Source organism: Anolis sagrei, chromosome 1, assembly GCF_037176765.1.
Source record: "Anolis sagrei isolate rAnoSag1 chromosome 1, rAnoSag1.mat, whole genome shotgun sequence".
NCBI lineage: Eukaryota > Metazoa > Chordata > Lepidosauria > Squamata > Dactyloidae > Anolis > Anolis sagrei.
The window spans coordinates 263,360,671-263,376,387 of NC_090021.1; the positions used below are offsets into that span (position 1 = coordinate 263,360,671).

The 15,717-nt window shown below is 42.2% G+C and overlaps 1 protein-coding gene across 5 annotated transcripts in view; it reads right to left on the reverse strand.

Annotated features, from left to right (window-relative positions):
- The window catches only part of ANO5 (anoctamin 5), a 79,464-nt gene extending 64,505 nt beyond the window's left edge, over positions 1-14,959 (reverse strand). For 3 of the 5 annotated variants that reach the window (XM_060765797.2, XM_060765789.2, XM_067462701.1), the window contains exon 1: positions 14,656-14,959. In XM_060765797.2, coding sequence (XP_060621780.2) covers positions 14,656-14,719 — 64 coding nt within the window. In that variant the 5' untranslated portion in view covers positions 14,720-14,959. The remainder of the gene's footprint in view (positions 1-14,655) is intronic. The other 2 variants (XM_060765807.2, XM_060765782.2) reach the window with 1 other exon arrangement.
- Between the last annotated feature and the right edge of the window lie 758 nt (positions 14,960-15,717).

The following is a 15,717-nucleotide window of genomic DNA, read 5'->3' on the forward strand; positions in this document are numbered from 1 at the left end:
GTCTGAACTGCATTATTTCAGTGTAGCTCCAGCATATATTCCAGTTTTAAGTCACCATGACTGTTTAGAGAAAAATCCTTGGCCTTCACTGTTCTTTTATCACTGACCTAACTCTGCTCTGGCTTCCAATATAAAAGAAAGCAGGGCATATATGGTCAAGTTTTAAAATCAGTACTAGGCCTTAGATCAATAGCTATAGTGCTCTAAGTTCACTTGTGCTAGTAGCCTTAGTGATATCTTTAACATCTTGCCCAAAATGTGACAATAGATCTAAAATAAAAGAGGTTTGTCCCTTTTTACCGTTCTGCGAAGCATTAAGCATCATAGCTGATATCACTCAGCTCCACAAGAAGGCTATATTTGGTCAGGATTAGCAGCAACTTTTTTCTTTCCCTCTCCTTTCCCTGTAGGAATTTGCTGCTTTCTGTGTTTAGCAGACGCAGAACTATTTTATATTGCCTCCATGAACTTTCATGTCACAGAGTTCATGCTCAGATTTTTCTGTGCTGAGTACAGCTCAGAAACCTAACAATTGCTACAAATACACTTGACATAATATAGAAATAGTTCTCACAACAGTGGAAACGTGGTTTACTTGAATGTTTTGCTAGCCGAAATGCTCATTCAGTACAATAAATAGGATGCTAATCTGTAATTCTAACAGCACTATCTGCTATTGACTTGACTAGGGTTAACTTACAAGGGAGTGTGTACAGAATTGTAGCCTAAGGCATGTAAACTCCTGCTCTGTTTCTGTCACAAAATAACTGAAGCCTACATAATCTGCCCATCTGGCCCAATGAAGCTGGTTTGCACACTGGGAGACAAACTGAGAAAAAACCCATGCCCTCATTCTATCAGCAGTATATAGAGTCTGAGCTGTAATGTAACATCTATTCTTTCATCAAATAATTCAGGTGTATATAAAATAACAAGTACTTTACAAAGAAACAAGAAAGCAAATGCCTGTCTTATATACAGTATGTTGATGTTCTTAAGGGCAAGGACACATATGGATGTTGATCAATGAAATGCAACTTGTTAGCTGATCTCTCGAAGAAATGTTCTGATACTTCAATGTACAAAAAAGTGTTATCCAGCACAAAGTAATTCCTGTAAAACCACCAACATTCTACCGAACCTTTTTTCTGACAATGTACAGCAATGGGCACTGTATATTACTTCTATTGTTTCCGCTGTTGTGTAGTTCTTGCTCATAAGAAAAACCAACTAGCATGGTGAATTTATGGAAGCTGTAACACAATACTGTTTGTAGGCTCAAGGTCTCCTCATCCTCCACAGAATTACCTTTTGTCTCGTGTGTGTTTTTGCCTCTAATATCTAAAAAAAACAACAAAAAACACCACGGTTGCACATTGGGTTAAACCTTTGTGCTGGGAGGACTGCTGACTGAAAGGACAGCAGTCCAACTCCAGGGAGCAGGGTGAGCTTCTGTCTGTCAGCTCCAGTTTCCCATGTGGGGACATGAGAGAGGCCTCCCATAGGATGGTAAAACATCCTGGCATCTCCTAGGCAACATCCTAACAGATGGCCAATTCTCTCACACCAGAAGTGACTTGCAGTTTCTCGAGTCATTCCTGTTATGAAAAAAAAACCCCTACTCCCTAAAAAGGAACTGGGAAAACAGCAACTTAGACAGTGAATGAAATTTCACAGCTTTGTACCCAGAAGTATCTTTTCTAACTTATTTAAGACAAAATCATGCAAACAGCTATTTTTCTGCTCACCTGAGGCAAGGCAAAGTTACTTCTGCATGCCTCATTTTATTGTATGCTAGTCACTACAAAACTTTCCAGTCCTAAAAAGATTCAGGTTCAATGTATTGTCGAAGGCTTTCATGGCTGGAATCACTAGGTTCTTGTAGGGTTTTTTGGGCTATAGGGCCATGTTCCGGAGGCATTTCTCCTGACGTTTCGCCTGCATCTATGGCAAGCATCCTCAGAGGTAGTGAGGTCTGTTGGAAATAGGAAAATGGGTTTATATATCTGTGGAATGACTGGGTGGGGCAAAGAGCTCTCTGCTGAAGCTAGGTGTGAATGTTTCAGCTGACCACCTTCATTAGCATTTGAAGGCCTGGCTGAGCCTGGGAAAATGTTCTGTTGAGAGGTGTTAAGATGTGCCTGGTTGTTTCCTCTCTGCTGTTTTGCTGTTGTAATTTTAGAGATTTTTTTTAATACTGGTAGCCAGATTTTGTTCATTTTCATGGTCTCTTCCTTTCTGTTGAAATTGTCCACATGCTTGTGGATTTCAATGGCTTCCCTATAGCTCGAAAAAACCTACAAGAACCTAAGATTCAGGATAGTGCTATCACATAGCTGCCTACTTGGAATAGGTCATAGTCCAGGCATCCTCAAACTTTTTAAACAGAGGGCCTGTTCATGGCCCCTCAGACCATAGTCTGAGGATGGACTGTAGTTTGAGATAAAATATCAACAAATTCCTGTGCACACTGCATAAATCTTATTTGTAGTGCAATTTAAAAAACACACACGAAAGAATCAATACAGCATTTAAAATTAAAAACCATCTCAACGAACTATATGTGTAGGCTTCTACACAAGCTGACCAAATTGCAAATATCCATTTATAATTTAATCCATACATTGTTCTTATAAATGTGACAAGTGTTGCTAGATTTTTCTATCAATTGGAGGAAAAATATATTCCTAGTAGCAAAAAAATAGTTTATAAGCAGTCAATAAAAAATAAAATGTTGTTGTTGTTTCTTTCAATTTTAAAGAAACGAAATAATTATATGTAGAATGGGTAGCTTATGATTCAAGGAAGTAAGAGAGTCATGCTGCCATTCTGCGGTGCGGCAACTTTCACTGATTAGACCAAGGGTCCCTAAACTAAGGCCCACATGCTGGGTGTGGCCCTCCATCTTAAACTTTAGAGTTAGGGTCACTCTAAGTTTGACAAGCATCCTGAGTTCTGAGGATTACCTGGGAAGGAATACTACTGGAGCACTGCAGCACACGCAAATACCAGGGAGTTACTTTGGACCGTGCTCTAACCTACAAGAAGCACTGCCTGAATATCAAGCAAAAAGTGGGCGCTAGAAATAATATCATACAAAAGCTGACTGGTACAACATGGGGATCACAACCAGATGCAGCGAAGACATCTGCCCTTGCGCTTTGCTACTCTGCTGCTGAGTATGCATGCCCAGTGTGGAAGACATCTCACCATGCTAAAACAGTGGATGTGGCTCTTAATGAGACATGCCGCATTATCACGGCATGTCTGCGCTCTATACCACTGAAGAAATTACACTGTTTAGCCAGTATTGCACCACCTGACATCCGCTGGGAAGTAGCAACCAATAGTGAAAGGACCAAGGCAGTGACATCTCCGGCCCATCCTCTGTTTGGGTATCAGCCAGCACGCCAATGACTTAAATCAAGATATAGTTTCCTAAGATCTACAGAGACACTCGCTGGAACACCTCAGGAAGCGAGAGTTCAAAAGTGGAAAGCTCAAACCCAGAACCTCAAACAATGGCTGATACCAAATGAGAGACTTCCTCCTAGGCACACAGAAAACTGGGTGACTTGGAAGGCGCTGAATGGACTGTGCTCTGATGCAGAGCCAACCTTAAGAAATGGGGCTACGAAGTGGAATCCACGACATGTGAGTGTGGAGAAGAGCAAACCACGGACCACCTACTGCAATGCAACTTGAGCCCTGCCACATGCACAATGGAGGACCTTCTTGCAGCAACACCAGAGGCACTCCAGGTGGCCAGCTACTGGTCAAAGGACATTTAATAGAATAATAAATCTGCACATTTTGTGTTTTGTTTTGTTTGTTTGTCTGTTTTTTTAATGCAATACAACTGGTTTGGTTCGCTCCTGACACGATAAACTCTAAGTCTGAAACATCTTGAAGACACACAACAACAACACCAACCCTATTTAACTCTACTATTTATCTCATCAACCAAAAAGCAGGCACACACTTTCCACTGAAATATTAGTAAGTTTATGTTATTTTTCTTCCTTGTGTTTATTATTTTTCAGCTTTTGAGGGGACATTATCATATGTAATAAGAATTTCTTCTGAATGTGAATAAATACCTAAAATTATTAAAAATCAGACAAGCTAGCAACTTATAATGTCCAAGAGAAAGAACTGTCAGAAATACTGGTACTTTGAGACTGTTTATCCTGCTCTTTGTAAACTCTCAGGAATATGACATTGGCTAAATATTTACAGTGACATTTCCCAGCCTTAACAATACAGATAACACTCTCTTCTCCTATACTCAAAGAGATCCATGGATCAGGCACAACAACATTCCAGAGCTCCTTTGTAGGGCAAGGGGAGAGATAATGGATGAATATGCTTGGGGAGGATAACAAGTCTGGAACCAAGTACTGGAAATGCAGAATGGAAGACAGGAGTGGTGGAAGGAGTAGATGGGCAAAGGCAGAGAAAACAATTCAATGAATAATTTTCAAGTTGCTTTCTGTGTCACCCTGGCTTCTCCTCAAAAGACAGCACCAATAAGAAGTACCGGTAGATGCTTTTAATGTGGCTCTGTCTGGGAGAATTTCCTTCAAGAGATTCATTCTCCTCTACCCCACCTTGTTATTATTTAATAAAGGGGAGCTTATAACTCTGTACTATGCCACTGAGAAAAGATAACTGTATGGGCATATGGGTGGATGCACAGAAGTTGTGCACCATGTGTATGTGTGTATTTTCATGAATACAATAGAGAAAACTAGAACACAAAATATGGCACACTGGCTCCCAGGCTACCATAGTTATTTTGTGTTTGTAAAATGCATAATATGAACAAGATGGCACACAAAAAAAATCAGAGGTTACACAGAAATCTGATCCCCAAGTATGCATGCCCCTACCCCCACTATCCAGATTTATGTCAGCCTAAGACTACTTAGGTCTCAGGTCCTGTCCCCACTCTGCTCTGCCTCTTCTTTGGATATTTGGTCTACACTCCCACCTCTGGGCTGGATATGTATGCTTTCCCATCATCAAATTGTCTTAAATGGGTTATCACTGGGAGAAATTGGGTTGAGAAAAAGGAATGTATGGTGAGGATCTTTGTACCCAGTTAGTGTAGGACTGAAATCTACAATTTGGAACCGCTCCTGCATGTAGTGCAACCAGAGTAGGAAAAGAGACTTCTTTGGGATTTTTTTCAGTGTCAGAAGCAACTTGAGAAACTGCAAGTTACTTCTGGTGTGAGAGAATTGGCTGTCTGCAAGGACGTTGCCCAGGGGATGACCAGATGTTTGATGTTTTACCATCCACATGGGAGGCTTCACTCATGTCCTTGCATGGGGAGCTGGAGGTGACAGTCTTTCCAGAAAGCAACCCAGAAAAAATATGGTTCTTCTCAGGGGCTCTGGTATTTCTGCCCATGTGAAGATGGGGTGGTGGCCAGGAAGAGATCAACTGCCCTAGCTGCTCTTGCACCGTTGCTCCTCCTGCATTATGAACATCACATATCTTAAGTAGGCTACAGTTAATATAAATAGGAACAAATCTTGAAATCTTTATTCCATTGATTCATCAGCTATTCAAACAGGATGTCTCTCAATTACTGGCTGACATCTTTGATATCATGGAATGCTTTAAAAAAAGAAGAGCAATCTCTCAGGTCAAAAGGCATAGAGTCTGAAAGATCTGTGTGTGGTTGGCAGGAAATGGACCTTCCTGGCTGAGAGAAGGGCACTACAGTTATTATTCTAACTTGCATTTTAAGAAAAAGTGAGGAGGTGCAAGCCAAAACCTAATGTAATAAGTTCCTTTCTTTCATTTCCAGAAATGGCTGAGTAAGTACCATACTTTAGGAATGACATCAACTCTGCACTTCGTAAATATTAACCTTTCCCTTAGTCATAGCAATAATTTTATCTGAGATCCTGATAGGAAAAACACTGTTATTTTAAAAATGTTATGAAGGCACTTTGAAAATCGATTTCAGGCAGCATTTCAAAAAAGTACAATGCTTCTTAGGAGGTTTTACAATCAATACAGAAAACAGTGACAACACATTCCAGCTCTCATGCTATACTGGTTCACTTGATCCAACTTAAAGTGAAAATTTAATTTTTAAATTGACTAATGATGTACAACAAAACCCCAGAAATTCACACAGAAAGCACTATTCATTCCTCTACTACTAGTACGGTTTCCATAGCTACCTCCAAACAACAACACAACCATCTCACTTCCCTCACTCGATTTCTCTCCATCCACACCCAGCTTTCTCAAATTTACTCATTTTGAGAAAAACAGAGCATCCTTATTTCTCCTTAAATGAGCCAGTATAGTAGACCATTCATCAACATTTTCTTTTGATCCTAAACCAGTTCATTTTGTGTACATATGGATGACATCAGAATTGTAGACTGGAGGGATCAAAACAGAATCAGCATGTGACATCTGGTTTTGTATTATTTTAAACTGGGCCTAAGTAGCCTAAATCACCAGATTATGTCTGATTTTGGGTGTTAAGCATGATCAGCCCTGGCTAATACTTAGATGGGAGGTCACCAATGTATATTAGGCAATTAATTCACTTTGGGATATTTAGTTTTATATAGAATAAAAATACAATTAATATTACGTCTTAACTGTATTTTACCTTTATAGTCATGATACAAATATTTAATTTTTAAAAACATTGTATTTGCCTTGCTTTTAAATTTTATAGGATTGTGTCATGTTATTGTTAACGGCCTCGAGTCCCTATGGGGAGTAAGGTGGGATAGAAATAATAAAGACAACAACAACAACAACATGCCACTACTAAAGAATTTGATGTGAGCACCTAGCTATTGCAGGCATCTTTGCTGACATCAGAATAGAGCTTTTGCATGGCTTGCATGAAGAAGGGGCTGTGTCCCTGCTCTTGTTCCCCCCCCCCCATTGTTACAACGGCAGAAGCACTTCTAGTCATTTGAGTGCCTTTCCCAATCACATGACCAGGAAAAGGGTCTCCCAACTCCTTCATGCTGTTCAGATGTCGGCAGAGGTGCCTACAACAGCAGGACTTTGCCCAGTATTCAATGGAACAGCAGTTGTGACATGAGAAGATGTATTTCATCCCAAAATACCTACTGTACTTACTGGCCTATTGAACAATGGCCCTGGACGCTCCTGGGCACATGTACATTGCATTGGACTAAAATACTCAATGTAAATGAGCCCTAAGGCATATTTCACTAGAATTACAGGTTGGGCCAAATTAAAAACAAACAATAAAGGAATATTAAATATTTAAACCCCATCATGACTTCTGGCCCACACTACAAAACTACCTTTTTTCAGAAACATGTCCTTTTAGCACAACAGTTTAAGAACGGTCAAAGTCCTGAGTATTCTTTTACATACCTATGATCACAGGCTTCAATGATGTTATCAAAGTGTAGGACAAAGCGGCCCCTAAACCAGGCATCCTCAAACTGTGGCCCTCCAGCTGTTTGGGCCTTCAACTCCCAGAATTCCTGACAATTGAACAAGCTTGTAAGGGCTTCTGGGAGTTGGAGGCCCAAACAGCTGGAGGGCCACAGTTTGAGGATGCCTGCCCTAAACTATGATACACTGTTGCCATGATGAATGCAGAGGCAGAAACCCTTATTTTCCTGATCAGCTGTAATACCAGACCAGGAGCACATCTTTCTTGACTGGATCACATCTCACATGGTTAGCTCTAATCCAATACAGTTTATTCCACATATAGATCCAAAATATCTAGCATTTTTGGCATGTGCTGAAAATGAGAGACAGAGCTGGATGGTATCTACATATTGCTAGCTCTCTGTATGAACTTTCCCACCAGTTAGTTCCAGCAATCACTTTTTTCCTAGACTCTAACATTCCTTGGCTATGTACATACCCACAATCGCCTGGGCAAATATTAATATGAACGTAGGTGAATACAGATTCAAACAACAAACTTTTCCACAACTGAATCAGTATTTTTCCAAATACAGTGAATTGAGGAATTGTTGGGATAGACCATAGTATACTAACATTCTCCAGCCAAATAGATTGAGAATACTTGAACATAGGGCAAAGTGACTCTATGAAATAATATCTCCTCAGATTTTGTCACATTAATGTACCTTCCCAGAGGATAGAAACCCAAATGCCAGTGCAAGGCTACCCAAATTAGGAAGTTACTGCTTCATTGGCTATTACTGCATATTTCTATGAAGACAAATGTGTACTATTTCTTCTGTCACTGTAGAATGGTACTCAAATACCCACACCTGTCTGGATGGGAGGTGAAGTGAATAGTTCCTTTGACTAAGACTAAAATCTTAGGCACACTTACTTGAGTGTAAGCCATACTGAACACAATGGGGCCTGTTTCTGAGAAAGCATGCAGAGAGTTCCACTATATATTTTTAGTGTGCGTGTATGTGTATTTACTATTAATTAGTCTTAGATTGTTGTCATATACCTTCAACTCATTTCAGAATTAAGGTAGCCTCAAAGTGAACCTTTCACAGGTTTTTCTTGGCAAGACTTATTCAGATGGGATTTGCATTTGCCTTCCTCTGAGACACTTATACCACACTGGTACCCAATTACTGTCACACATATTACCCTTAGTTATCATTTTGTTGACAATTTCTAATTGATGTTTAAAGCTTTTTTAATTTACTACAAAAATGAAAATGAAGACACTGGCATTTGATTATGTCTTCACATTTGGATACATTTTAAATCTTGCACTGTTTATCTGAATACTCATGCACGAGGAGAAGGAGATCAATAGGGTTACTTGCAGGCTTTTCTGGGGGGGGGGGGAGACACAGGTAAGTTTGCATATTGCAGACAACTCTAAGCAATATCTGAACAGAGATTAACAGTACCCCATAGGCATTTCTATGCTTCTGTGTTTTGTCATTAACATAATGCTGCTTTCATTTCTTCATGCTGTTCCTAAAAAGTGTAAATCAAATCCTGGTCTAAATAGCAAATGGTTCTTCTGGCTCGAGTATTATACAAGTTGTCCAAAAATTAACTTTTCCAAGCTTGGGTTTAAGCACAGTAGACTCTTCAACACCATAACTGTGGCTCCTGATCAATATACTCAATGCATTCAGGAATAGCATGAGCACCCAGAATGCTGAGGCAAACCAAGGAATGCACTGGCAACATACCCATTTTGCCCCCAGACCCCAAAGTGTGAATAACCATCCTAAAGAAGAATGGTTATTCACATCATAAATTGTGGCATTCTGGCCACAAGCATTTATTCAAAAGCAGAAGTAGTATCTAATCTAGTGTACATATAACTATGACACCCATGATTGCAAGGGAAATACATTTACAGCAGTCAGGGGGAAGTTCAACATGCTATTCATTCATTTATTAATTGCTGGAATTTTTTTGATACATTTCCCACTGAGAGGGCCTGACTTTTGCCAAGTCAGGGTTAAATATCATCATTCTTTTAAAGTAGATGCCATAACAAAAGGCATAGATTATACATGATTAATCCCTAAGATACATCCACCCAAAGTTAAATTTTGAGCTAGAAATTCTGTGTAGCATTCTATGGCAAAAAGAACAACGGACACATCATATATTGGCTTTCATGAGTTACCTTCTGGGACTAGGATGCACACAACCATGCTGTTACAACAGCCCCGATAGCTATCATTATGTTTCTGGACCTAATTCAAAGTACTGGCTGAGATTTATAACAACTTATCACATGGGTTCAGGTATGAGCCTGCCCATATTTTCAGTCACAGAATGCTCCTCTCATTCCCACCATTATCACACGTAGATCTTGTAGTTGTTTTGAGGCCTTGCAACTTGCGTTATAAAAACACTTTATAAAGACCCCATCCTTGATGCCCTTCCAATACCAGATGAACATGTCTTTGTTGTGACACAACTTTGGGAACTGACTCCTTCAGGAGAGAGGATTTTAATGTAATGTATTGCCTACATTTGTGTGTGTGTGTGGGGGGGGGAGGGGGGGTGTTAATAAATGTGAATTTGGATTTGTTTCTTTTTAATTGGATGTTTTAATTCTGATGTTTTGATGAATGCTTAAATGTGATTTTATTACTATTGTTGTTGGCATCTAATGGTTGCCAGTTGTGACCTGCCCTGATCCCCCCTCCAGGGGTGAGAAGGATAGGATATGTGTCTTCTTTTTAATTCTAATGGCAATTCAATTTTTTTAAAAAAAAATTATTTATGGTTTATAGATGTAGACTTTCTTTGAGAGCCAGTATGGTATAGAAGTTTGAGTGTAGGGACCACGACTCTGGAGATTAGGCTTCAAAGGTATGCCTAGCCGTGGAAACCCAGTGAGCAGTCTTTGGTAACTGACACTTTCAGCCTCAGAAGGAAAGCAAAGGCAAACTCCCTCTGAATAAACCCTGCTAAGAAAACTGCATGACAGATTTGCCTTAGGGCAAATAAAGCAGAAACAATTTGAAGACACACGACAACAAGACTTCTATATATCTGCTTTAATTTTTTAAGTCACATTGTATCCCAGGGCTGGGAAACAGTACAACAAAAGCAAGCAAATAAACATTGTAACAGACTACATCTTCAGATGTATGTTCTGATAATACAGCTCCTTCTCTGTCACATGTCTGCCTTGATATTAAAATCCAGGGAAGACACTCTCTTGATTCTACTATGCTTCCCAGGGAATAAATATGCAACATTGAGAAGGCATCTTGAGATATAATTTATTCCAAGTTTTTTTCAACACCAACAGGAGACTTACTGATGGTGCTGATGTTTTGTACAGTTTTAATATCCTATCTCTGTTAATGTTTTATTGATTATCAAAGATGAGATGGCTGCATGTGTTTTACTGCTACTGTACCATTTATTGTATTAATAATATTGTTTGGAATTATTTTACTATGGAAAAATAATTATTAATCCTAAAATAATGCTATCTTTAGTATTGGCTGCTTCTGCGAGGTTTCACTGTATTGTTTAACATATATTGTCACAGCTTACTTCTTGCATTCCATTTCCATTTAAGTCTAATTTAGATGTGTCTCTCCACTCCATTCACTTGTATATATCCCTGCCAAGGCAGGATTAAATTCCATCATTCTTTTGAAGTAGATGCCATAACAAATGTGTTACAGTCTTCAAAGTACAAAAAAAGACTGCTTCTTCTAGTGCATTTCACACATTTTTAAATGCAATCAGATATCTTCTACTTCCTGTTTTGCACTAAGAACACTTGTAGTAAGAAACTAAAGTTGCCAGCTTTTGCCTAGATTCTGTTCCTTACAACAAAATCCCAATGCCATGTCTTTTCTTGTGCCTACTTTCAGCTCCCTCAACCCTCTTCTCTCTTCCAGTCTTTTTCCACATGGGAAAGGTCCAGTCAAAACTGTTTTTTTTCTTTACATGCCTGCAAAAGTCTTTTATCTATTATCTTTAGATATCTTTTGCAAGTGGACACATATTACAGGTTAACTGCTTCATATAGCACAGATGAACCAATAATGTTTTGAAGAAATCCTTGATCTAAACTTGTTGTGTTATTTTTTGAAGTGCTTCCAGTATTTCTGGAAAAGAGCACCCTTGGGGAAATTAACAAGATGCCATTCTAACATTGACATAAACTAACTGAAGAGCTAGACTCCACTAGATGTTATTAGTCTGGCTGCATATTCATTACAAGAAAGGAGAAACTGCAAATGGCCCTGGTCAAGGCGGGGGGGGGGGGGGGGGGGCTCACGATGTTGCTTGCCTATCTGATAACAATCAGAAGTAACACTTCTACACAGACAGGTCAAAGTCCAAATGAGATCATGCCAGAGATCTTACTATCACCCTATTGTGTCTTTTGAGGAGTAATACATCTTCCTATGTTTCACTGTTGGGCCTAGCATGCAAACATTGCTAAACTAGGCCTTGAATCAAAGTAAGATGCCTCTTTTTAATCACAAAGAATCTCCAAGAATTTTTCTCTTTCCTGACAATTGATATTTTCCAGAACTTGTGTGGTTCTTTGTATATACTTTTATTAGGTGCCTTGTCATTTCTATTCAGAGTTCCTTTGAGGTTGCTTCAATATGCACTATCTGTACTGAAAGGATGGAAGCCTCTTTTTAAGGAATTGTACGACATAGATATAGACTATAATGTGGTGGTTCTACATTGCGGTGGTCCTACATTGGTGATACATGTGGTATGTTTTGTTCTTACCCACAAAGCAACTTGATTACATCTGCATTGAGCTCAGAAGTTAATGAAAACTTGTGTCATTTTATAAAAGAGATACAAATATCCACCACTCAGTAACATAGATTATAATTGTTCACTGTCTGCTTTGCCTGCACATCTCTGAGACTATAACATTTGCAGAACAGTCTGTCCAATGGAGTACAGTGGCAAAGCCATCTTCCCAAAGATTCACAAATTGTATAAAATAATCACTATACTTTTGTTTAGTTTGAAAATTGTATTTTTACATAGATAGAAATCAAGGCCAGTCTATTACCCTAAGAAGTGACAGTCAGACCAAAGTTTTCCAGCATGCAGCAATGCCTAACAGCAGCCGGCAGAAATACATATCAATCCCCTGTTTTTCCAGATGCAACAGTGCAGAGGCTCCTAGCTTCCACAAAGTCATATAGCCCAGGAATATCAAGGCAGAAAATCCCACAATATCTGCTTTGAACTGGGTTATCTGAGTCCACACTGCCATATATTCCAGTTCAAAGCAGGTATTGTGGGATTTTATTCATCTGTGTGGAAGGGGCCCTAGAAAAGTTCAATATTCTCTTTCTAAGAAAAGGGTGGGTGGCTCTACCCAGGAAGAAACAGCTGAGATCTTAAGGGAAGCATGTTATTTTCTATGGCCCTCCTCCAGGTGTTTTGGACTTCAACTCCCACCATTCCTGACAGCCTCAGGTTCTTTCCTTTCCCCCCTCAGCCGCTTAAGTGAAGGAAGGGGGGAAAGGAAGGAGCCCGAGGCTGTTAGGAATAGTGTGAGGAAGTTCAAACACCTGGAGGGCCGAAGTTTGCCCAGGCCTGTTTTAGCATCAGTTACCCAGGAAACAATTGCATTTACACCTATGAAAATATCAAGCTGCACCATACAGATGCAATGGGCCATGTTTAATCTGGTCCTTGTGGAAATGACAGCATGGGCCGGTTTCAAAAATCTTGCCCCCCTTGGACAACTTGGATGCCTCTACTCACTGTAGAACAGTGGTTCGCAACCTGTGGTTTGTGGACCACCAGTAATCTTCAAGAACTAAAATATGGTCTGCAGCCTCACCATTAATAATCAAGGGTCTGGAGAACAAGCCCTATGAGGAGCACCTTAAAGAGCTGGGCATGTTGAGCCTAAAGAAGAGAAGGCTGAGAGGAGACATGATAGCCATGTATAAATATGTGTGAGGCAGTCATAGGGAGGAGGAAGCAAGCTTGTTTTCTGCTGCCTTGGAGAATAGGACGCGGAACAATGGCTTCAAACTACAAGAAAGGAGATTCCACCTGAACATGAGGAAGAACTTCCTGACTGTGAGAGCTGTTCAGCAGTGGAACTCTCTGTCCTGGAGTGTGGTGGTGGCTCCTTCTTTAGGGGCTTTCAAACAGAGGCTGGATGGCCATCTGCTGGGGGTGCTTTGAATGCAATTTTCCTGCTTCTTGGCAGGGGGTTGGACTGGATGGCCCATGAGGTCTCTTCCAACACTGTGATTCTATAATACAGCAATGCAACGAGAGTGGCTGGTCTTGTGAAACCCTCTTATAGTGCTGAGGGTTGTTCAATGTGGTTTTCTCTGGGTGAGCAGATGGCGACTACTGGATGGCCTACGTTCTGTATCAGAAACTAAAGCTGATGTGGTCCATCCAAGGCAATTTTCTGAGTCAGCGCTCCAAATAACCAAACCGAATCGAACCAAACCGAAGTTGTCCAAACAATGATTCGTAATCCTTTCGGTACTAATGTTGGAGAGTGGTCCCTGGTCAAAGTGGGCCCTGGTCAAGAAAAGGTGCTGTAGAGTGAAAAGTTTGACGTCTTTTGAACTGCCCTTGCTCAATGCTACAGGACCCTAGTTGATAGGGTCCAGGCCCAAGAGGGTGGGTGCCTCACCGATGGACTCCTCCCAGGATTCCACAGCCTGCAGACAGGGCAGTGCCAGGGGTGAGCTATACTGGAGAAAGGGATTTGGCGTGGCCTCGCCCCAGCACAAAGGGGAAGGCCCCGGGTCCCCGGAGGGAGCCGCCCTCCTTTCGCGGCCGCCAGGGAATTCCTCCCTCCCGCTGGAGCCCAGACCGACCGACTGACCGGCCCACCCTTCCTTCCTTCCTTCCTTCCTTCCTTCCTTCCTTCCTTCCTTCCTTCCTTCCTTCCTTCCTTCCTTCCTTCCTTCCTTCCTTCCTTCCTTCCCTCACCGCCTGAAAAGAAGTGACCCCCGAGGAGGCACTTCCCCGAGTCCAGGGTCGCCGAGGCAGGCCGGGCCAATGCGCCACTTCCCAGCCTCACTCGGCGGAATAGCCGTCGGCCTCGTTAAGAGAGCCAGCCAAGGCACGGGGGGGGGGGGGCAGGGGAAATCCCCGGGAATCCCCTCCGGCGGGCCCTGCCTCCCTCTCTCGGCTCCCCTCGGGGCCCCACCCGGCTTCCTTTTCGCTTACCGTCATTGGACAGACCCATCTCGATGAGGGTCTCGTCGTTCTCCCGCTTCCCCACTCGGTTCATGACTGCTCCGGGGAGGAAGGCAGGGAGCCTCCCGAAGCAGCCCGCGGAGGAGGAGGACGCGGCCAGGCTGAGAGAGAACAAGAAGAAGGGGCAAGGCGCCGCCCCCTCCGCCTTTTCCCCGCCTCCCGCAGCTTATCTCTGGAATCCCGGGAAGAAGAAGAAGAAGGACTAAATTAGCCAGACCGGGCCAAGGGGGAGGAAAGGGGGAGGAAGGGAGGAAGGCGTGGCTTTAGCCCTCGGGGGCGGGGCTCGTCGCTTCAGAGCTGGGCACACAGGAGGAGGAGGAGGAGGAGGAGGAGAAGGGGGGGCACTTTGGGTGAGCCAGGGTCTGCGCGCGCCGCCAAGGCTTGCTCTCGGGTTGCTCGCGCGGATTGCGTCACGCAAGGCGAGCAAAGGGGTGAGAGAGGAAAGAAGCGCTCCGAGCCCTCCCTCCCCCCGCCCGCCCCTTTCCTGCTGAGGCTTCGGGTGCTGATGCTGCTCCTTGGGTGGGGCCTTCCTGGCTGCTTGCTCACGCCCACGGGCTGGAGCCCATGAGTCGGCGTTTCCCCTCGCTTTCTCCCGCCTCCTCCGCCTTTCCAAAGAGAAATCATCCCATTTTCACTCTTCTTAGTCCATTCTCCATCATCGTAATTATCATTGGCGACTAGTATCAGTATGCAAAGCGATCTCGGGACTAACTGGGAGACAGAAGTTGGCAAAAGCTTGAGCATAAGCTTTCTTGGACTTTACTCAATGCTGCGGAATTGTTGAGCTGCAGTTTCATAAGAAACTAGAAACAATATCATAGGAAAACTGACAGGCACAACCTGGGGATCACAACTACATACGGTGAAGACATCTGCCCATGTGCTTTGCTACTCTGCTGCTGAGTACGCATGCCCAGTGTGGAACACATCTCACCACACTAAAACGGTGGATGTGGCTCTTAATGAGACATGCCACATCATCACAGGCTGTCTGCACCCAACACCACTGGAGAAATTACACTGTCTAGCCGG